Consider the following 24,652-nt stretch of genomic DNA (forward strand, 5'->3'; position numbering starts at 1 on the left):
GACTGACGAGTACCTTTCAGCGTCCCAGTCTCGCATGGATGTGATCTCGAATGCGCAAAACTTTAAGAGCGCTCTGGCGATCGCAAACCCATGTAAACGTGGCATCCGCCAAATACTTACAAAATTTGTTTAGCCTGAATGGGGCTACACACTTCTTACTCAAAAATCGTCCATTTCCTGTCCTGCACAATCCAATACTCATTACACCCATTCGTAATCAAAATGACGAGGGAGTTCCAATTGGAGGGCTACCCTTCTTCGAGGGCACCACACATCTGTGGATCAAGCTGCGACTTCGCTAGGTCTCCACGGGCCCATGGAACTGGGTATGAATAGAGGCTGTGCTCCCTTCCGCAGTTCCAAGCTAATGCCACCATAGTTATACCGGTGTATATCTGGCTAACCGCGGAAAAACACCTCCCGAAATGAACAGATCGACGTCGCCAACTTATCTCCCTGAGAGCCTGTGATAGGGAAGCCAACCACAAACTCTGATTTCAGTGGTGGTTTTCATCAATCATCAGTGGTTTTTCCAGCATGCCGGCCGTCGTTAGCAGACACCGTGTTTACTTCTGCGGTGACGTCAACGCGATTCTCCCCAGGAGGCTCGACCTGGCGTATCAACATGGTCAATCCGCTCTGCATAGCCAGTGACGCTCCGCCTATGCATGATGATCAGGCGATGAGATCGGTTGCGAAAGTACTTTGGGACCTCTGTTGGCGTAAACAGTGTTTTCAGCGAATCGCATTTTTCAACGTTACTTGAGCGCTGTACCACGAACAAATACTCGCGCTTACACGACAAAAGCTAGTCAACCTTGACCGCCAAACACACAGCTGACTGCGAAGAGGCAGATACAGCGGTCTTAGCTCGCAGCTTTAGCTAACACTAGTATTCACCGAACAATTCAACGCAAAATTATTGTTCAAAAGAAAATCCATCTCAAAACTACATTGTACAACATGTTATGGCCAGCACCGCCCATCACGCGGCCAGGCGACTGAAAACCGTAATGCTCGCGGCACCAGTAATCCCCCGGTGTGGCGAGGTCGTGGCCGCGTCGAGACAAGGCTAGCGATGACGTGGGGTTCTCGTTGCGCCCCACGTCATCGCTCTTCGTGAGCCCTTCTCGCTTTAGCTAGTCGACAGCTGCATCGAACGGCGCCACGCCCAACGCAACAGCAGCCTTTTCTCTTTATCCGATAACCCCTCCAAAAGATGGCGATACATTGTAGCTTGGTAGACTACAGTGCGGGTCTTTTTCACGTAATCGGCCTGGTTTCCTGAACAAGACGTGTGATAAAAACAGAGTACTGTAAGACAAAGATTGCGCCTCTCTGAGCACTTCTTAGCTGAGTAGCTGCCATCCTCGGTCGTCTGGAATCATTTTCTTCAGTAAGGAGGGCGCGTCCGTTTGGTCGGAACTGCTCTCCACGAGCTGCAGAGCAGGTCCACAGCACCTCACCGTCATGATCCTGGAGAGCTTGTCGGTAGACATGTCGCCCAGTGCTGCCAGACGTTGGCACTGGCGGATGAGGCCATGGGGTGGCACTGACCCATCGTGAACGGGGAAGTCGGCCAACGCGACGCGAAACGTGGCCGATGCAGAGGCATGAGTGGGTAGCTCGCCATCCACAGTACAGAATCATTTCCCCAAAACCGCTGCCACCATGCCTCAGCACGGCCCGGCTGACGAGTCACGAGGTCCATACTCACTCGGGAACACACGTAACCTGAACGAGGTCTGTACTCAGCTGCCCGCCACACGCACACTCCCCGCTGATATCGGTGGTCCCAGCCGCCGCAAGCCATTCTCACTTCACACTAGACTAGGGCGGATCCAGAGCGATGCAGGGCGTGACGGTTTAGGAGCCAACTTTAGCTCGTTTTGCTGGTCTTCTCCGGAATACTACGCTCAGAATGGTGCGACTTGCTAGTTGCCGGAAAACACAAAGGCGTGTTATGTACATATCTACCAATTATGTCCAGCCCTTCACGATGTGCAGAGGAAGTTCCCTGATTAAGAGATGAGAATCTGAGAATAAAGTGGTCCAAGAACCTTTTTCGTAAGGTGGGGGAGAGGTCGCCAAGTTCCAGGGGCACCACAGTAAAGCACGGTCCTCCCTTGACGAAACTCTGGATCCACCCCCTGATTACCTGTTATGTAAATGTGCTAATGCTATAGTATCGGATGCATTATACTTGTGAACACCATAACCAGTACTCAACAACAGCGTTGTGCAAAGATCTGCAGCCATTCTGTGCGGTTATAATGTGGCTAATGTGGATGGCTGATTTATCCGTCTCTAAAAAGAGGAAGATTTTTTTATCATAGCAAACATATTCATCGTGCATTTATTGCTTGTTCTTTCAACTGGATCTCACTGACTCACGGGCCTGTGAATCGTGGCTCATCTAGTCACTATGGCCTAGAGCTGGTGTGGCTGCCAGTGGGGGGGGGGGGGGGGGGACGGGGTCCTCTGAGCACCCGCTGTGTGTCTCCCCTCTCCCCCGACCCTGGCGGCGGGCGATGACGTACATACCGCATATTTAAATATATGCCTTGTCCGCTAACTACCCTCGTGGCACCGCTGTCCCACCTCCTCCCCCCCCCCCCCTCTCCTCGCTGAGCGTTCAGTCATGACTGGTCATTGTAATCACTTAGGCCTAAGCTAGAGCCTAAGTCAAATGTTTCTTGTAGCCAGTTTTGCCAGCCTTCTGTTGGGTGTTTTCCCTAGATGCGGTTGCCGTGGACACCTCGGTGCTGTGCACTGGCTTGTCCTGAGTTATCGAGGACAACAATCGACCGCCGAGGCGGGTGGCTTGGCCAGAGGGCCACTTTGCCGTGCAGACGGGGGAGAAGACGGTGGCAAAGGTACAAAGGGTAGTGGCTGCCGCTCTTCTGTGGGCGGTGTCATACACATTCCTCGCTCAGCCACTGGGCTGAGGCGAGCGCCACCTGGCCAACGTCTCCCTGCAACACTTCGTGCTGCAGATGCGTGATTGCGGTGCCGTGCCCAGTTCGGGCTGGGCTCTGACCAAAAGGCGGGTGGTGAAGGAACAGGGCCGAGGGGGCGTGCCGATCGATGATGATGACGCGCAGATCCAGTGACTGCGGGCGGCGCTGAAGCGTCGTTGAAAGTTGACGCGAGATTGCGTTGCGGCTGATTTGTAAACCCAATTTTACGTGTATGTCGATGGAGATGTGTTGTACTATTGTGCTTTGTGCCATTCTGCTGTGGAGTATGCTCTATCGTTCTGATTGAGATGCGTCGCTCTACTGTGCTGTGCTAATGCTGGTTGGTTTTAACGCTGGTTTATAAGTTTGTCTTTTATCTTCAGTGTATGCCAATGGAGACGCGTCGTTCTACCATGGAATGCGTTGCTCTGCTGTAGAGTGCGTTGCTCTGTTACGTGACGCCTCATTCAGCCATGAAGTGCGTTGTGCTGTTCCACTGCGTTCAGCTTACATGGTATTATGCTGTAACGCGTCTTCCGCGCATGTCGATGGAGGCGTGTCGTTCTACTGTGGGATGGGTAAATCTGCTGAGAAACGGCGTCGTGTTGTTCTTATGTGGATGCGACACTCCGTCGAGCTTCGTTATGACGACGCGTTTGTGCTCTTACGTCCATTACATTGATCTGAATGTTTTTGTTTCTGTCTCTGGTGGGTGTCAATGGTGATGCAGAAATGCACTACAATGTCGTGTATTGTAAATTTATTAGCAGGATGACTGGAAAATCCTGAGTCCCAAAAAGCTGAATCCTGGAACCGCTTTACGCTTCGTCGAGTCCCTTCATGCGGTTATGCTTGTAGCTTTGATTCGATAAAATTGTTTCGAGATATTGTATTGAGCTGTTATCAACTTGCTACGCAAAGTTCATAGCATGTGTTCAAGTAATGTTTCCGTCATAACTGAACAATGACGATCACTCGGCTATTTTCCAGGCATTGGATATCACTAGTATCGCCACACTTTGAACTTTGTAAAACTGAAAAGGTTCTCAAAGTTTTCTTTGTGGCACACTGAGAGCTTCGTAAAATTCGTTAGGCGCATCAATGTGTCCGCTAATGGACCGTCCCTCCTACGGTCTTATCAAGCCAGAAGCGGATCCAGGATTTCGCCAAAGGGCTGGGGAGTGTGACACGCAACAATGTGCCCGCCTGAGTTTGGAACCCCATCGAAAGAGTCCTCAGATTTTGACCATTTTATTTTAAGGTTATATTGTCCGCTATTTTACTTTCGGGGAAACCATCTTTCTGTACAAAACCCTTGAAAAGTAGGCAATGTACGCATGTATATACGTACAGCGCGTTCATTTTCTACAGATCGTAATGGATCCTATCATTTTGAGGTTAAGTATTTCGGAAAATATGTGGCAAAATGAGCTAAAAGTTCGCTGCTACTATCAAAATGAAGCACGACACTTGGTTCCGAGATAGGTTACGGCAACCGGATCTCGGCGGCTAGCCAGCGAGTCGATGGCATCAACTGATGGCTTATGACTAATGCGGACTTTTTTATTTGACCGCATTGGAGTACAAAATATTCTAGCATTCAAAAAAGTGTTAACCTGCGCCCAGCCAGGGGTCTGAGACAACCTGGCGCCCTGCCGAGCAGGAAATTGGCTTCCCACCTGCGATCTCCATCTTGCAGACGTCGCACGAGCAAAAATACCCTTGTGAAGGCCCCGTCAGGTCCTGAAGAATGCCCACCAAGTTTTTGACCTGTGATGTTACCAGAGGGCACGGAAGAAAAAAAACAGTCGTTCTGATAGATGCAGTTAAAACAATCAAAACGGATATTGAAAGCGCAGAAGTAAGCGTCGAGACTGTGAGAAGTACATTTCGACTATCTTTGTCCTCCACCAGGGTCGCATCAGGTCAGGTCGCCGTTCAAAATGGATCGTCTAGTAGCCAACAAGAACGACATTGCTTTGTCTTTTCCAAAAAGCACTTCTGACCAAGTTTATTTTTTCAGGTGCGGCTGTAGGAAAAACTATCTCACACACAAAAATATAGTCTTATGCTGACCTAGAGGTCAGTTAAGGTAAACGTGAGTAAAACTCATAAGCCATCCAAGTGAAAAATATAAGCGCTAACCGGGCCTTAGCGACCAATGCAATTTCTTTCTGTGGTCATAGTCTCCTGTACGTCTACAGGTACTGAAGTTCGCATTGCTGGTATATACATCATGCGTAGTCCATTCGACGCTTTACGATTGTTTGTAACCAGCTGAGAACATGCACATTGGTACATGAAATTATGCGTGATGAGCTTCACAAACACGATATACAGATAGTTACACGCGTCACACTCGTTCATCTAACCTCTCCGCTTCTGACAACAGCGCATTGACCTCAAGTTAACTCATATGGCCTTGAATGTACTCAAATGACCTGTTATGATCTTATTATTAATTATAATTTGATCACAATATGTTTTCACTGAAATACTCGAATACTGCGCGCAAAAGTATCTAACAAAACTACCAATTTTGAGCTAGAGATGTGTTTTGCAGGCGTCACCCATAGAAGTAGGTCACGACCTAGGCCAATGCCATGTTCTCTGAAATCATATGGTGGTTGCGCACGTGATTGGGTACTCTTTGCTCGTATAGAAACAACAAGCCTGCACAAAACTACGTACAAATTTACCTGATTTACGAAATATAACAAAAGCCGATCTCACCTCAGGCCACTGACCTAGCCTGTTTTGAAAAAATCTGAAATACACAAAATATAGGTCTTATGATGCTCTACTACTATAGCAAGTTTGAGCAATAGTTATCATCGCATAAAAACGTTATGCATGGTCAAAGAATGTTAAAAACTGATTTCCCTTGACCTGACCTAGATCACTGACCTCAGCAGACTTTAGTTTCAAATTTGAACAAAGGATGCCAAATTAGCAGATAAAATGGTCCTGAAAATTTGGTGTTGCTGCAAGCATTCATTTTTGAGCCGCACTTGAAAAACCGTAGATGTCAACGGGGACGGGGAAGTCAACTTCCCAACCGCGGCTGGGCGCAGATAAAACATGTGAAACACAAGTGTGAGTGTTACGAATTCAGTAGACAAGAGAAATGACACACGACATCAGTGACGCGTAAAATTGTTTCAGACAAATGGGCTTGAAAATTCATCGGAATGTATCCTACTGCTGCTCTGCGGCTAAGGCGTCAAAGAAAGGCGTCATCGTGTGGATGTCGGACTTGTGTGCATGAAATAATTGAGTCTGACCCATATAACGGGCAGGGAACACATCCTGACACCCGCCAGCACACGTGGAATGTTAAGCAATAGAGTAAGATCCTCCTAACTTTATCAGAAGAGCCTACGACCTATAAGGAGGGCCCCGGAGAGCGGCGCGCCGGCCGACTAACATTTATGTCGCCGTCAGCAACGTGGGCCCTCCGACAAATTGGGAAAACCCAAGTCCTGAACCACCAGGAGTGCCCGGTCAGGAGAACATGGAGGGCCCAGGCCAGAGAGCGGGGCCCTCAGAGCAAATGGAAAGAACTTAAGTCCAGTGTACATGAATTAATGTCTTTGAGAGATCATGATGATGATCGGAGGCTTAGGGCGCGCCGACTTCTGGGCCATTTTGCGCCCACCTGATCTTTGAGCAATCGAGAGCGTCCTAGGGGTAAACGTATACGGCCCCGACGACAGCGTAGGGTCCTCCGAGCAAATTTGACGTGTCGCGCCCGGGAAGGTTTACGGAAAGGGTCTCGACAAGCGTGTGGAGTCTTCCACAAATGAGATGAGAGAGGAAAATACCCTATACCAATATTGAGGGCCCCTGGCAGTGTCCTAGAATTGCCGACTTTGGGTGTTAAGCAAGACCTTAGGAGGAGAAATTTTGCACTCCTTTTCTCCATATTTGACGTGAATTTCTTACTTCTGCGTGATATTGTCCAATCACACACGCCAAAACCGTATTTGCCTTTCATAGGTTTTGAAATGACATCCAAAACCGATTTCACTTGAAACCATCAAGCTTAAACAAGGCTCTACAGAACCTGGACGCCAGGTTCACCTTCATCATCACCATCATTATGGCTATATCCTGCCTCACCTACATCTGAATCATGACAATGTGTGCAAAGAGCAATGGCACCTAAGGGCACGAGGGCAAGTGCCTTCAAGCCTGCGTGCTCCAGCGACTCCAGCCACTTGCATACATCAAGTTAAGTTTGTTTCCAAAATGCATCACAACCTACAGCTGTGTGACATTTTGGCATACAGGTGCAGGTTTTCTCAGATCCCCAATTTTTGGGTCACACTACGCAAACAGCACACCACGAAAGCAAAGCCTAGTACAAACACGAGCAAAGCGTGAGGGAGAATTTTACCCGACATATTTTTTACCGGAAGAAACTTTACCACTAAATTCTACCACTCCCAAAATGTAGGAGTGAAAAATTCGAAAATGCCTTATCAATGAAATCTCGAACATGGATAACACCATTTGGCCGCTCATTTTAACTGATTTACAGTCAAGTTAGTGGATTTCAAAATTTGAGCAAAAACTCCAAGTCCTTATATCTGTTACATTCCTTTTGTTTTTCTTCGTCTCATACAAATGTGATGCAATTTAATTTTTCCATCCTTTGTGATAATCTTGAAAGATGCCATCTACGGCTTAAGATGTTAACCAATTAATCTGCAACATGTTCTAACCGCAGCCTTGCACATATTTTATACAGATATTGGATTAATTCGCCAACCGCCCAAACATGTTTAATATGCACACAAGAGTGTACAATTCATAAGGAATGAAGGAAATGATTTGAAGCACGGAACTAATTTTTACCGTCATTTTTGCCTTGTTAAAACCTAGTCGGCCGCTTTTTGTTTCATAGCATGGCTGAAAAGTGATAAATCTAAGTCATTCCAGTTTCACTACCTCACCATGTAACATTATGCTTGCACACATAGCTTTGGGACATACCTGGCGCGGCAAATACAGAAGTGTTTTGCAGTGAAATTATGCCCTTCGAAACTATTTTGTCGCGCACAACTCCTCTTATTTATTTTACATCCTAATCTTCTAGGCTGGTGGGCATGATTGATATTTGTATTTTGTGGTTAGGCTGGATGAACCTGTATGTCAGTAAACCATGACAAAGAAGCTGACTTCTTATTGGGGGTGGGGGGGGGGGGGGGGGGTGGGGGATGGCAGAAAGGAGCCTGCCTCTAAAAAATGCCAGTAAGATTCTGCTGTGGGGCATCTAATTGCTAACCTAACCTACTTTCAACAGATCATTTGTAACCAAAGTTGGCCATTTTCTGTTTTGATCCATCAAATTTTGTTCATAAAGCAAATTATGATGCCACAAGACATGCCATTAAGCTGCTTTGTTCCATATTCGTGGTTTTTCGCCTAAAATTGGTGAAAGTGGTCCCTCACGTGTGCTTTAACGAGATGTTATCTATAGCTGGCATGGTTTGCTGACTGAAAAACGACTGTCCTGCAGATATGTACTATATTTTTTACCACCGATATACTTCAAACTGCACGGCAATTACAATATGAGCTAGATAGCATTGTTCAGCAAATAGCCAGGCCATTCCATTTTTAATGTAACGCGAACATCTCAAACTTTAAGTCACTAAATATAAATAGCCAAACCTAAATTGATGCGTTTTCTGATGCTCAAAAGGAAGGCAGCAAAACTGTTTTTTTTTGTGCTATCTATAACTTATGTTACATTTGTAGAAGGGAGATTGCTTTGTGGAACGTATCCACTACTGCCCTTGACAGAGACTAACGAGGAATGTATAGCCATGTCCTTTCATTTGGCTCCTGGGTTTTGATTTGTGTGTTGTCAACTTTGGTGTCAACAAGCAAACACAAATGGATTGAACCAAAACACAGGTTGAAATCAGTTAAAAATAACCTTTATCGTGTTTTATCACAACCGAGGCTGTCAAGAGATAGATGAGTCGAGTTGAAATAATGTTCAACATATGAGCTACTCTAAGTAAGGCTAAGTTGGCTACTTCCATGGTAAGTAGCAGAAGAGATTTTGCAATAACCGGTGACTCACAAATGCTGCTGTGGTACAAATAGGTTAGACAGAATAAGATGAGGTAAAACTTCTTCTTCTTTATGTTAGCCTTGGTAAGGCTGCTTTCATGGTAAAAAGCAAAGGCATTTTTCAATAAGTTGGCATTTTAAACAAGGCATTTTGTTTGAATGCTTTATGCTCGTTGAATTTCTTATTCGTGTTTTTGTTGTCGAAATTCATTGCTTTACTTCGTGTTAAGAATCCTGTGAAAGGCAAGTGCGAAGTGCGGCATTGGCGTTACGTAGTTTTTTGTGGCCATCACACTGTTATGAACTTTTCTTTAATGTGTTCTGTTTCATTGTAATGACCTAAGATGTGAAAAAACGAGACCTTTTTATCAGCTTTGCGATATTATGTCCATGCCCACTCGAAATGTATGTCTTTGTTTGCTGACGCATCCCCACTGACTCATATGTCCCAATTTTTTAATTTAATTTTTCTGTCCTGTACGGTCTTTTTGCGATGAAATTTTTCACTCACATCCCGTTTTTCGCCCCCACCAAGAGCGATTCCAGCTGACTGGCCCTGGGCATCGAATGCCTCCGTACGTTAACTTATATGGGCCCCGGAAACAGCGCAGGGTCATTCGAGTAAGTGGAAAAAACCGGGGCCGATGTGAAGGCTGCTGAGTAGTCGTGAGTACTCCGGCAGGGTAGCGTACGGGGAGCCGGCGACAGACTTAAGAACTTTTCGGGCGAGTGAGACGAACCTGCGGAGCGCCCATAATCAACCAAGAGTGCGGTGACAAATTGGCATATGGGCCCCGACAACAGCGTAGAGGGCTCCGAGGTCATGCAAAGGAATCAAAGGACAACATAGAAGGCTCCTTACCAATCCAACTAACTCGACCAGCAGACATACAGAAGCCCTAGCCACAGCGTAGGGCCTCCAGGCAGCATAATGAGCCTTCCTGAGCATTTCCCCAACCACCACCCCCTCAGTTAGGGAATAATCATTTTCTTCCGCTCATGAGCCTTTCAGTTTTGCTTGCGACTGTTCTTGGCCGCCTGGATGCCCGAATGTTACATTTTGTGGAGTTTTGTGCTGAAAAATTGCGTCTTTTCGGCCGGCGATGGCCCCTTTGGAGCCTATTGGCCCATTCGACGCCCAACTTGAGGGTCGTGGCCCATAACTCCCCCCCCCCTCCCCTCTGGATCCGCCACTGATAACCCAGATATCTTAAAGTGGGTGTTCCGCAGTTATATGGGGTTTTGAGCTGAAATAGCCACCTCGACGACCTTTTGGTGCCGTTCACACTCCCGCTCTTCTGAGACCTAAGCCCCTGTAGTTTCTGAGCTGCACGCCAACGAAAATGGGGAAAGGTATATCGGGGGAGTATTTCAAAGTCGTCTTGGTATTCATGACGTCATAAAAACGTCATTGAAATCCTACCATTCCACAAGCCATGAGGCGATCAAGGTCAATAAAAATATTATTGTCGAGGTGTCCATATCTGGCGTTCGCGAGCAGATATAACAGCCGTCAATTGGCTCTCAATCAATGTTGTACAAGGCACAGTGACGTAATCAAACCATGACGCATTGAGGAACGCATTTACTAAACGGAGAATTGTGCCGTCTAAAGCAGTCTTTTCCACTTAAAAAGTACACCAATACTTTGAGTGAGCTTGTTTTACCATATCTCGTCATATCATATCTCTCGACATGTCAGGGACAAGAGCATGTTTTTGCCCACTCACCCATCCCCAAAAAAGAAAAAAAATATGCTTCTGGTAGGCCCCTTTTTCCACAACTAATGGCATTACAGCTCAAACTGGAGTACCACACTGCAGATCAAGGATGGTTTCATAAATGGCTAGAGAGATATAGATCGGGCTCAGGAGACTCTGCTCCATCAAGATACATGTTTTCTGGGCCCTGATGTCACTTTGATTAAAAAAAGTAGCCAATTCTCTGCAGCAGGAGTTCCATTGTTGTGTTAAGTAGGCCTCTTTTATGGCTCTGGAGGCCCCATTACAAACTACTACCCCTATTTTGGCTTAGATGGCATCCTTACATTCATGAAACACATTTCTGGAACAGGAGGCCCTATTTCTAAAGCAGGGGCCTCTTTAATGCAGCATATGGCCGCAGTTCTGAACAGACTGCCCCATTTTTTATATAACGAGATCTCTTGGCTAGCTTTAGAGGCCCGGTCGTGAACCGTAAGTATCGGGTTCTGGATTAGGAGGACCCTTCATGCATCCGGAGGCCTTTTTCTGGAGTAGAAGAGTCTGTTGTAGGTTATCAATACTCTTTGCTGGGTAATTAAAATGTCCCCACTCTAGATTTTCTAAACTACCGACACCGCTATGCTATGATACCTGTAACAGCTTGATAAGGGCGCAAGTTTCCTCGGTGCCCCCCCCCCCTAAATACGACGCTGCGCACAGGGCTGCCCGTGAGGAGGTCCCACTTTATCCTGGAGTTTCTCCGAAAAATCTCGCTCCAACTCAAAATCCATGGCGCTGCCCGGAGTGTAGGGCCCTCCAGGCAAATTAGAAGCTCCAAATGAGAAGTAGAAGTACGATGTGTAGGACCAGCATGCGATCGAGCGCGCCCGAGCAGGGTAGCATATGGACCCCGTCAAATGCGTAGGCCCTCCATTAAAATAGAAAGTACCCACCATCCAATGTAGAGAGTGCCAAACGATCGAACGTGCCCGATCAGATGAATAGATGGGGCCAGACGCTACACCAATGAAGAGGTCCCATGAGCATATTACGAGTGTATCGGTAGGCTAACTCATAGGGCTCCCAGCAACAGCGCAGCACCCTCTGAGCAAATAGGAAAGATCAAAGACCGGTGTGAAGGCGCCCCTGGACGACCTAGAGCGCCTAGAAACTTAGCATATAGGGCCAGGCAACAGCGTATAGCTCAGCTTTCCAAGCAAACAGGAATCGCCCGTGGAGGGACCCTAAGTCATCAACAGTGCCCCGGCAAGAGAACATTTAGGGCACCGAGGAACAGCATGAGCATGAGCTTTCAGAACTTCTCCAACCACGACCCTCCCAATCAGCTTCTTTTGTCCGTTCATGAGGTTTTATATTGGTTTGGAGCCCTGCTGGTCGCTTTGGAGACCCGAATGTGTCCATTTTGTTGCGCTTTGTGTTGAAAACCCGCAGTGATTTGGCCGGTTTTTTGCCCTCCCGTAGCCCGGGAGGAGGCATGGCCTCGTGGCCGCCCTCTGGATCTGCCACTACATCAAGGGACAAACTGGTCTCAGATGAGACTATGCGCAAAATGTATCATGGTGTAGAGCGCGCCGCGCTCTTCTAAGAAAGCTTGTAGTGTAACTTCTCAAAAGCAGTTTTCAGTGCAGCCACCGCTCAGCCATTTCACCGTCAGCAATAGAAGTGGCAGGTTCAAAAATATTAGAAAACGATGGGCATGATGCATCATGACGAGCTTAACACCACGGTAGCGCCGAAATGTGGTCGCGTGTGGTGCATTTATGTCCAGGGCTATAATTCAACTACATAATTTAAACCCGAAATAAGCTTCAGACCATGCGTGCATTGGATTCGATATAATTGCATTGGTCTGCTCTGCGCAAATCAGTGCACAGTGAACAATATGACCGACTGCTTCAAAATTAGCAAAAAACGATACACACGTTGCATTGTATTGGTTGAACACAACGGCACATGCTTTTGCTTTTGTATCAATATTTGATAATGACGATGGAAACGGAAAATATAATCAAACTACTTTAAGTGGTGACCTGAGACTACTGCCAGCACTTGCGCAGGCGGTCAGTGGAGCTAATTTGGGGTGCCATACGTAATTCCCTCAATGTTTGGTGTATGTGCGCATATAATGGCATGGACACTGCCAAAGGTGAAGTGAGAGGGTGTTTGCTGACCTCCCCTCCTTTACCAACATTTTCCATTGTTTTACCATATATTTGCGATGACGGAGAGCCCAAACCCAGCGTGATTCTTTCTCACTGAGCTCCACCCTCCCACCCTGCTCCCCCTAAAAAATCTGGCTGCGCCCCTGTGTAGCGAAGTCACGGCTCTTGGCAAAAGACTGATCGGGATCACTAAGTTTCTCTTCCGTTCACCCGGGTAACCGAAGGGCGTTTGCAAGATTTCGCAATGGGTGTGGAAGCAGCCCAAAAGTTCCGATGAACATCCTATTTTAGCGCACTGCATGCGCGTGGCACGTGCACTCGTCCCCTTCCCCCTGCCCCCCCCCCCCCATCTGAATACGCCCCTGAGTGATAACACGGTCCATCTGCCGTAGGTCATGTCGTGGCTCAAACGGCTCGCAATGGTGCGCTGAGCCGGAGTCTGCCATTGTTTAACCAAGGCTCGATTACTTCTTCAACTATGCACGAATAAGATCGGCATTTCATCTTCTATATGAAAGCGCGTTGCATGCCGATGACAGAGCTGATCTGGGCAACCCTTCAGACTCTTCTGTTTTTTGGGGGCATGTGCACACTGAGCAAGAGTTAGGCCTCCTAATAAAGGATAAGCCGGGAGCAGTTTTTTCCAATGCCAAATGAGACCATCTGGCATCTCAAACGACTGGCAGTGAAGCTCTAAGCTTGAATGCTGTTCGAGCGGTTTGACGCTTGAGATCATTAGTTTTTCACCAAGCCATCATTAGGCCGGGGTCGCTGTCGAACAGGTCAGGTCGAACAAGTCGTGCGCTCTCAGGGCACGACTTTAGTCAATCTCGTGGAAAGTCAGTTGGCTGTCGTGAGCGAACGTCGGAAACACATATCATTCGGAATTCGCTCTCTGACATATGAGGATGGATGAAGATGTAGCTGCTAACGAGGCATCCACGGCAGTCATTTTGAAGGGCTGCAGTTTCAAAAGGTTTATTTTTACACGGACTAACGATGGCGCCTTGATGCATCTGGATCCTAAAAAACATGCAATGTTAACTTTTGACCCTAAAACGCGGAGACGTACGTCCTGTTTTAGAAACACCAGTAATCAAAACGCACTCACAATTTTATCGTGAAGAGTACGTCGCTCACTATCTATCATCATCCGAAATCAACATTTTTGCAAACGGGGCGCAAACAACCCAGCAGAGGTTGTGCATACAAAAGCGCTCAGTTACAAAGCATTCAAAAATGCTCAACACGAGTAAGACTTTTCCCAAACTTCTGTGACGCCCAACGCTTCGCGGAGTTCTGGTATCGGCGTCATGTCACAGACCGAGCCAGACGCCTCTCAGCCCGCAGGTCGCCGCAGCCCCTCTGCAGCGCACGTGGTCACAGCCACACCAAAAATAGCCGCCAGATTTCAATAAACGCGACGCACTGAAACAGCCATAACAGAGCATCATGGGAATAAATCGCAGGCCATACGTCCAAGAAAAACACGATTACTTCGTATTTGTTATGGCATTGGGCTTTTGTTATCTATGAGCAATGTTATTTCACGTTGCCTATGAGCAGGGAAAAGATGGAAAGTTCTCGCTGCCAGGGAGCCAGGTAGTTATCTGCTGGCAAGTTTCGAGCATAAAGGCTAGGCAGGTCATTAAATCGTAATAAAAACGCCCTGGCAGAGTAAGTTGACGTTTAAAATCGGGAAACGGGAGCTTCAGCGTGCGGACCACCGAGCACGTCATCCTCAGCCGTGGCGGCCGCCTCCAGCAAAGCGGCACTGCCGCCACCCAGATGGCGAAAACGGTGACAAACATTAACAGGGCATGCGGGCTGGGCTTCACCTCAGAGCTCTTGCAGCTTGCATGCGGCGATAGAGTGAATGGAGGCCTGCTGGGGAATAGGCATTAGCACACCGTTGGAGACAGATGAATAGCTCGCTCCGCTCAAAACCCCAAACCGAAAACACATGACCTCCACTGGCGCCCCACTCCGGGTGGAAAACTGGCACGGATATAGTAACGACAGCGCGGTGTCGTTAAAGAAGCTGGTGTAGGAATGCTGGCTCGGACCGCTCAGATAATACGGTCCCAAATTAGTGTAACAGCAGGTGGTGCTGCAAGGCTTCCCAAAAAAGCGGAGGCGTGAGCCGACAGCGAAGCGTCGAAAGCGTTTTTCATGCATGCGTTTTTCGGGCGACCAAAAGCCTGCATATCCCATACATAATCGTACGTTTCATACATAGCACGCCCTTCGCACCAAACAGCGGCCAAGGCAGGTCATGGTAACTCATGCTTGCGCGACGCAAGTAGTCACACATGCGCAGCAGCGGACCAACGAACTGCATGAGCGCAGTAGCCTTGCCGCCTGCGAACACGAAGCGCGCGATACCAATGATTGTTTTCAGACCGCACCGGGCTTGCGCAAAACGCCATAGAAGGTGCCTGACACAAATAGGAAAACGAGCTTTCGCTGAGCTCGGCACTCCCTCCCCTCACGAGAATCCTGGCTGTGCCCCGGCTGCAGCCCGTCGCCAGATCATCTCTGCCATGGCACGCATGTGGTCAGACCGTCATGGCGCAGACCTCTCAATGGTGGACACACAAACGTGCCGACGGCTGATTGGCGGGATTTTGGTGAGATTCACCGAACACTGCCTTCATGGAGACGATCCGGCTCGTGACGAAGGTCGCTAGTGGGGGCTCGGCCAGCGGTGGCTAGGTGGCCGCGGCCACCACGATGCAAACACGAAACACTGCGATTTATTTTATCTCCATCATTTGTACCCAAACAAAGTCACCAACACACACAATCATTCTGAACATGAAATCCCTTCCACCGCAAGCAAAATTAAGCCCTCTTCTATTCGGCACAAGCTTGACCCATGGCAATAGAATGCAAACTGCTCAATATTTTGCATCATTCGTCTCCGTTTCCCGTCACTTCATCCACGCCCATAATTACTTAACATAAATCACTCGGCGGCGGTTCGGCGGCGACGCTGGGCGGCTGGCCCAGGGCGGCCGGGCGCCCGCTCAGCAGGCCGCCGACCGGGTCAGCGTATCCTGGCCTCCCCGACGACAGCCGGCAGTTTTGATTGCACCGTTCCAGTTGCTCCTGAAAAGAGCTATGATGTAGGTCTCTACTCTTGCGCCGGCCCGCTACGTACTGTCCAAATTGTGTTCCAGAATGCGATGGAATACTTGATTTGAATCTAATCAAATAGTGGGCTGAGCGTGGGCTAGGTGCGCCAAACTTCACATTGCTATCTCTCACTGAAGAAGTCAGAATGAAGCGTATTATTTAACATATTGAGCTCATCGCGTTAACATGACTCCTGGCAATACATAGGACACGTGTCACCTGATGCTTATTTTCGGTTTTCATGTTGATAGCTGGAAAGTATCCTTTGAAACCAAAGTACTGCATGCGTCAAGTATCTGAGCATGCGTTTGTGCAACGGTGCACGGCGTCGACCGGCACCTGTGGGTTTTGAGCCCATTTCCGATAAGCTTAAGGGTTCATGATATTTTACGGAACAGCTGGTGCCTTGTCGGGAAACCTCGACTAGCTTGTTTTGTTGGCATATTTGCATCTGATTGGAAAAGTTCAGCTGCCCACCTTATATGACCACCGACTCATGACTTCGCTCTCAAAGCTGTTCACGGCTGAAGTGGGAAAATCAGCGCTCCACGAAATATTCCTAGTCCCATGCGCACTGCGTGCCTGTCCTTATGACCTCCTCCTGACGATGCTAAATGACCATGTTGTAAACTTCGTCAATGCTGGTAACTTTTCTTAGGTTCTTTCGGCTTCAAGGCTGCATCAGGTCGAACTTCGTTGCACCAGATTAGGCTTCAGACATCATGTGTAATGATTCAGTGCTGAGATGCATTAAGTCGTCACGTAAAGTCTTCGAGGCGGCCGAAAAGCATTGCAAAAAGACTTTCCAGAGCTCACTGATGTCATTGCCAGCTCACCGTACTCACACGATATTCTAACTATAGTGTCATCAGAGTTAAATCATAAGAGAGGCCATAGAATTGCTCCGGTTGACTGCACTATCCCTTTAAAATAAGTGGTGACATGCTTTGAGTTGCATCGAAGTTGCGCTGCAGGCGTACAAAAGTTAAGTAGAGGCGAAGGGCGTGGTCTTATTTAGATGGCAAAGCAATCTAAATATTCTAAAAAAGGGACTGTTAGATGGCACAGGCAAAACTGCAGATGACTTGCTGTCTCGTATTTTGCATTACTCTTTAGTACGTCGGGCGTAGAACCAGCAAGGTGAGTCGTAATGAACCCTACCTCCCGTGCCGTCGAATGCGGCAATTTCCGTTTGATGGGAATGGAAAAGAGAAGTGCTTAAAAAGTAGAGAACGGGTAAAAGACACGTCCCGTGCCGTTTAGTCCCGTTTGGTGCTAATGATATGCATCATTAATGAAATGCAATAAGTTCGGAAAAAATCGTCAGCGTGAAACAGGGTGCTCTGACAACCAAAAAAAAAAAACCCTCTGGCGGACTGCAAGCATCACCTCACGCCCGAAAAGCCGTCTTCCCGTGTCAGCATCTCTCAGTGTTCGCGCGGCTCGCTGGCAGACGGATGAGCTGTTGAGCTACGAAAAGTCGCTCTGCCAGGAGTTCAGCGCCGAGTGGGAGCGACACTACTGGTACGGCAGGACCGGCGGCCAGTCGGACGACGACTTCATTCCGGCACGCAGGTCAGAGCGCACGCTGTCCAGAGCCGCGCCGCGGGACGGACTACTGCGCGACCAGCTTCGCCAAAAAGCAGGAGTCGGTCAAGTAGCGTTACGAGAAGATCACGCGAAGATGTCATTAGCAGGCTTGGGGAGGGGCAGAAAGGCGGCTTTACCAACACCTTCCTGGCAAAATTTAACACCAGCGACAAAAAGTGTCTGGGTGCTGGTAACCGAGCCGTGTGAAACCACGCGCGGCCAATAGGGGTCTCAGGAACAAATTCGTTTGTGTGGATTCGTTGCAGGTTGTAAAACATCATCAGTACGTTAAAATCAGTCAAATACACCAGGCGCCCAGCACACAGGTCACTACACCCGCACTCAACGATATTCTGATAAGAATTAGTCACTTGTCACCTGTCTAGCGCCCTTCAACCCTTCCCCTGCCCCTCTAATCAATGCCTCTTGCCGTCATGATCACGGAGCGACATTGTCGTAGCTTCGTGATTTGTTACGAGAGCTGCGAGGATGTAAACATCTCAGACGCGTTTAGTCGCGACGGGTTGGATCGCTCATACAAGGACTGTGTCGCTACACTTCGTAATTGGCTCACCGCAATCCTCAGGACCTGTCATGCTGTATGGTTGTGCATGAAATAATGCCCATTTGCGACCCCATTCCTCCACCTTCACTCTTCAGATATTGCTCCATCGTGATCGAAGATGAGACGAAGGTTTGTCATTCGAAAAGCTAATACCGAGTGAAACATCATATACAGCTGCTGCCGGCATAAGTGATGGCCGTCAAATGCATCATCGAGATGAAACTTCCATCAATGCCAAACGCTATTAAGGGAGCAAAGAGGAGAGTGCTGAGTTGCTTCCACTCAATCATTTGGACCATTCTAACGGAACATTTATTAAAACTTTTGCTGGATATAATCATAGTTCTTTGCTGTTTTTAATGAATGTGAGATGCACAAAACCCCACAAATGATTGCCAAACTATGATGTAAGGGCATAAACTGCACTCTGTGATGGCATGGCCGAACATAGTAAGCGTGCCAGAGAAGATATAGTACACGAAGATTACATGTCCACAATTGTAGCACTATGGTGAAATTAATCTGAGTGATTATTTTAGACCAACAGAGGGCGAGCCAGAAAGCTCTGGAGATTTTCGTGGTGATGACGTCAATTTCGAGCTAATGGCCAACGACCGACCCCGGGTCACCATAAATACGGAGAAGAGATTTATCTTGACGAGGAAAATGTTGGCCACTTTTGAGGAATACGCTTCCAGGTGGGTGATTAGTAAGCACATCACTTAAAATAGCGTATCACCGAAACATACGTATGTACGTCTTTCACACACTTCAAAGTTTGCCGCCGTTTCGTAACTGAACGAAAATATTGCCATTCAGAGAGACACTTCCAATACTGTCGGTTACTCACGTTCTTTCTACACCCAGATATAAGATGGTACCTGTGGAGCTGCTTGTCAAGAAGTCACGTCAGGCTCAGGCTGGCGCCAAGGCGCGGAGGAAGACCATGGATGATTTCATCAGTGTGCAGTTTGGCATGGCCATGGTCAATCTGAGCTACTTGCTGTATCCAGGAGGTATATGTAGCAGTGACACAGGACTTCTCCAAAACATAATGTCATATTCCTGGAACATACCCCACACCAGTCAGTCCAGTCTCTCCCAAAATTTGTGCGATTAATGCTATTTACAGCTATCGGCAATGCTTGTGCCAACGACATCATTTCGCGCAGTACACGGGAATCGCAAACTTAAATTATGTTGGGCGCACCGCCCTCCGGCGTTCTTTAAACCACAGTTTGTGGATGCCAACATGGAGCGGCGCCACCAGCGATGCGTCCGGCCGTTCTCCGCCAGTGGGCCGGCTGCGCGGTGCCTACCGGATCCAGTCCCTGGACCCAGCCCGTTACGAGGAGCAGACGGGCGGGCGGCGGAGCCTGTTCCTCCAGCTGACCGCTGGCAGTGCCATGGAGGACACGGGCTCCATCGTCAACGGCAAGAAGAGCGAGGTCGACAGGGCTGAGAAGAGGGAGATCAAAGAGGAGAAGCCAAAGAAGAGCAGGGAGGACGGCAAGGACGGTGACAAGGCGAAAGACAAGGAAAAGGTGCTCTCTACCATATACCTACGTTTGCATTGTACGCATTTCCGTGATCGTTTTGGTGGCGAATCGATAACGGCAGGGACTTTACGTTGCTATCGGCAGTGCCTCGAACTTTTGGCCACGGCTGAGCTTAAAACCTGCTTACTGTGTTCGCTTGCCGCTGGTCCCATCACAACAACTGATGTCATAATCTGTTACATCAGTGGTATTGCATTCGCACGCTTCGATAAATAACCAAACGACCAACATAGCTGACGATAGCAACTCTTCTGTCGCTCGCCACTTTAAGTCCGGACTTCCCCGAACGCAAAATTATCAACAAGCCCAGTCCACCGAAAATAAGCACTCCCCTACCCTCTGCTCCGTCTCGCCCGCGGAGTGACTTAAGTTGCGGATGCCTATGCTGAAGCGCCTGCTGTTCACAGCACTCCGCCGGCCTGCCGATGTCACTGGCCTCCAACCTCAATATCCACCTGATGCCTGAGCTGCCAGCCAGGGCGGAAAACGACGTCTTCAGCTGTGGCAAGATGTACCTGGTGCTGGACATACGGATGCGCACCCCGCTGGTGAAGCGGCACACACTAGAGGATCTAGCACTCAGGTGAGGGTGGGGACCGGACTCGGGGACGTGTAGATTGGTGGCGATATCCTTGGGTACAGTGAACTTGAATGATGAGCTGTTCTGATGGATCGCTGCGTGGCGTGAGCACCAGGCCGGGGTTAGATGGTTAGGAAATACATAATAGCATACCAGTAAAACTACTGTCAGTAAAACGATTTTCAGGACAGAGGTCGTTGTTGCATTTTCCGCTCCAAAATCAGGGGTCCCGTGCGGAATATTCAACAATGACCTGGGTCTATGCCGGCGTAATAGTGGCACACCTTTTACCAGATGTCGTTTATGTCGAGCAAGTAAGCTGGATGTTATTTCGGCGTGGCTGGGAGACCTGATAATACGCCTCACGTTCACGTTTTGTTTGTTAGACTTGGCCGTTTTTCTGCTAGGTCATTGATATAAGTAAACTTAACACTTCACATGCATTGGGTGCCTCCTTTTTGGATGATGCGCGGGGAAGAAGACGGATTAAATGTAAATACCGGAGGACCAAAACATTTTGCCAACCGTGCAAACATTGGGTATCATCGAGTCGAGCGCACTTAAACCCACGCTCAGGCTAATTATAACAAACGCACGACAACAAATGGTAAAGGACATTAGAGAATTCGTAGAATCTGACTAGGCTCATTAACCCCAACTGATGGTATGAGTATGATGACAGAATATATGGGATGTTCCACGAGTTTCATTTGTTGAGTTGGATGCCAATGACTTTGCATAATTCGTTGATCCTAAGACTGAATTCACTACCTGCCCCATCCGGAATCCGTGAGAGCTCAAATGTGCTGTCAGTTTTAGCCCGCCTTATGTCGCCTGCTTTTTTGTTGTCCCTGCGTTTCCTTACGCTTCCGTTGTCCCTGGGACCGCCAGAACTTTACCGGTGCCGCCGGCGCTGGGACCGAGGCTGCGCTAATATGCCTCAGCACTAATTTAATCCTGGCCGGGCTAAGGGAGGCTGGTGCGACGCTCTCCGCAAGGTTTTCATGCTAATAGGTCCCTGGCATGCTATGAAATCACACCTAAATTATCAGGAGCCCCTGGGCCTGGGCGCGTGTTATCATCTTCCAAACATGTCCCAAGCGTTTCTGGTGCCTCAACAGAGACGCTTCTAGGAACACTGCACGGCCAATCTATTGGCATCGCAGTCGGCAGTAAGCAACTGACAGCAACCGGTGGCGGACGGTGGGGATGACATTAAAAATAATCATCGTAACCGTCAGTATCGCCTTAAAGTACGCCAAACTTCATGCCAACACACCCAGAATTAAACAGCAAATACGCATGTGCAGGTTATTCCGTTACACGGTCTCATAAATGTTGAATGTATACGTCACATAGAGCGATGTTAGGGAAAATTAAAAGGTAAAACTTATGACCAATCGTAACATCTCCTTCATGACAACTAAACTTTTGTCCGTAAGGCCTTATCATTCTTAGTGTGGAAATAGCAGGAGAGTCGTCAGACAGGAAGAGAGCATTACACCGATTTGCGTCGCGAAACGACGAATCCAGGCCAGTGTTTTAAATGAGCGCCCAGCAACCGCCTTGAGAGCGACGGCACTGGCGCCCGGGTGGCCGCCGCTGTCGCATCCGGCCTGTCCAGCTCTGGCCTCGGGGGCGGACCGTGCGCCGGCGGTGACGGCGTTCTCGACTGTCGCGACAGCGTGCAGTCCCTGATTCCACACCGGGACGACGTGACCCGAGAGGCCCGCAGCGCCGCCGAGGCCCAGAACCGCTACCACAAGAAGGTCAAAGAGCTCAGCCAGACCCTGTTGGAGGAGCTGAGGCGCAACATGCACAAGTACACGGCGCCCGAGAGCGGAGGTGAGGAGAGCCGCTCGCTTCAGCATTGGTAAGCTGTGAGAACGCTTAGCCATTCCACTGGTGGGTGAGGTTTGTATTGAGCGGTGACACGGGCGGGGTGTGAGCGATGGCCGTTTGTGGTGGGAATTCGAGGCGTTGTCGTCCTTGCCTTTGGCAGAATCTTATCGATCGATGCTGTTCCTCTGTGAAAAAACGATCGGATCTATTTAATGACCCGATCACGAGCCATCGGGTCTTCTTTCATCGCTGTTATGTCCGAACGCTACTCCCTGGGCTTAAGCAACGCTGTTATCTTGCCAGTATGACGTATGCCATTCATTTTTTCGCGTTTTGTTTGTACTGAGGCGTGTTCGATGATCATGGATATGCGATGTCCTGATGAAAAAAGGTACACTAGTCGTGCTAACCGTATTCCGCAGTACGGTACTGCTCTAAGGCGGATGAAAACCTTGATAAGTTTTGTTCGTTCTTGAAACCTTTCATTTGTTAAGATTGCTCGTCGCCCAAACAACAAATTTAACACGATCCCGGGTGGGCATCGCGGTAACCCTAGGGACTCAAGGCGGGGCCTGATGCCCCCGCCCCCTGAGATTTCGGTCACTACTTGGCCGATTATGAAAACTAAACGTTGCTTGATTTCCTTTGACGTAATCTTCGCTCAGAAAGGTAAAAACTCAAGAGTTTTCTATGAAATGGCAAAACAGGGAGCAACAAAAATTTGAGGCGCTTTTGATACGGCATATCCGTTACGTTTGCCAACCGATTTCGACTCAGCCAGACAGGTCCATGCATAATTATTAATATGTTGATGTGCTAGGGGATACGGATGTGTTTTTTTAACATGTACACATCATGGGTGTACGTTAACACAAAAGCGCAAAGCAGGTATACTTAACGAGGTGTCATAAAACTTTTCAAAGCAGGTTTTAATTGTGTGTGTGTCTGTGTGTGGAGCACGCGGTAAGCTTCGCGATTAGTAGAGCAGGCATGGACACAGGCGGAGCCAGGGTGCCTATTGGGGTGATGAAAAGGCGGCGCTTGAGTAATGCTTGTTTTTGCAGCCCGCAATCCTGCTATGTACTGGAAATGAAGCATAGTGCACTATGACATGAAGGGACAGGGGCCGAAGACGTATTCAGTTTTCCAAAAGGAATGCTTTTTCCGTTTGCCGCCCACTCACTCATTGCCTTGCCCAGCCACAGGCGCACCGAGTTAACCTTCGGCGCTTAAATTGGAATACCAGGTAAAACGACTCACCGATCGCATGAATGGCACACATCATCTGCAGAATTATCCGACACCGGCATGGATGACAACGTCAAAGCCATGGCTGCGTTTTCCATTATCGCTGGCGCCATCCGAAACCGGACAGAATACAATCGCCCCGGGGCTCAAATAGAGCAAGCAGAGGCACATTATGGCCAAGTCTATAACTCCAATCCCGGTCTGCCAGCCATCCGGTAGCACACCAGATGCTGGTACGGCTTCAGGTCATTGCTCGGGGTGTCGGTGCTTCGCAGTCACGCTTCATCGATGCTTCGCATCGGTGCTTCGCAGTCACGCGGATACGCCGTCCGCTGACGCTCCTAGGGAATATCTGAGGTTGTGCCAGGATCTGATGCGCCATAGGACGGCTGACGAGGCCGTCGTCGGAGCAGCATGGGCCGTCAAGTGCCGCCTCTTGGCGCATACGAGACCCGAGACGGTCGTGTTCGGTTCGGTTTCGGATGAAGTCGGCGACGATGAAAAGGCAACCGTGGCTTCGATACAGCTACCTATATGCTACTGTTCGGTGCCAGTGGCGTAATCTGTTGAGGATGCTGCGCCGATGCACAGTTCGTAAACTGGGACACGGCATTGCGGTGCCTGGTAGGTGAGTCCCTTCGCTGATATTCCAGCGTCTTCACGCTCATGCTAGCTGGTGGCTAAGCAGGCAATCGATGATTGGGAACCCAACGACGACTATCATATCGTGCGTTTAGGCGGCGTGCTTTAGATTTCTGAGAGAGGGAGGGGTGTGTCAACAATATAAATTTTCGCAGGTAGTATGGTCTGTGACAACAGTCAGCCGCAGTAGCTTTTGCAGAAGTTCGAAACCCACCGGCAAAATATTAGCACTTTTGATAAGTGAGCACCGGACACACATCGGTATGTAGCAACGTAAAATATAACATGTATTTACAACAATGGTGAAATGCGGTAATGGTGTAGCGTGCGGGTTTACTTGTATATATGTTTCCTTCATAGGACTTGACAGTTCTTTTCCGTTGGTCCACGTCAAACAGAGAATGGAAATACCAAACTGATGTCGGATAGAATTCAAGAGAGATAAAATGAGCTCGTATCTCATTCATATACATACCAGCAATGCACTGCTGTCTTTCGGACTCGTTTGGCCTCATTTCGGTGCAGTTTAATGTGTTTTTTGATACTAAAATAGTT

General features: G+C 48.5%; 1 protein-coding gene across 1 annotated transcript in view; it reads left to right on the forward strand.

Moving 5' to 3' along the window:
* The window catches only part of LOC119094337 (cilia- and flagella-associated protein 70-like), a 42,712-nt gene extending 18,573 nt beyond the window's left edge, over positions 1-24,139 (forward strand). The window contains exons 6-12 of the mRNA XM_037217404.1: positions 17,525-17,646; positions 18,766-18,924; positions 19,094-19,242; positions 19,523-19,770; positions 20,193-20,368; positions 22,050-22,238; positions 24,109-24,139. Of these exons, the coding sequence (XP_037073299.1) occupies positions 17,525-17,646; positions 18,766-18,924; positions 19,094-19,242; positions 19,523-19,770; positions 20,193-20,368; positions 22,050-22,238; positions 24,109-24,139 (1,074 nt within the window). The remainder of the gene's footprint in view (positions 1-17,524; positions 17,647-18,765; positions 18,925-19,093; positions 19,243-19,522; positions 19,771-20,192; positions 20,369-22,049; positions 22,239-24,108) is intronic.
* Positions 24,140-24,652: the final 513 nt, after the last annotated feature.

The sequence above is a fragment of the Pollicipes pollicipes genome, unplaced genomic scaffold (assembly GCF_011947565.3).
Source record: "Pollicipes pollicipes isolate AB1234 unplaced genomic scaffold, Ppol_2.1 Scaffold_4002;HRSCAF=4701_pilon_pilon_pilon, whole genome shotgun sequence".
NCBI classification, from domain to species: domain Eukaryota; kingdom Metazoa; phylum Arthropoda; class Thecostraca; order Pollicipedomorpha; family Pollicipedidae; genus Pollicipes; species Pollicipes pollicipes.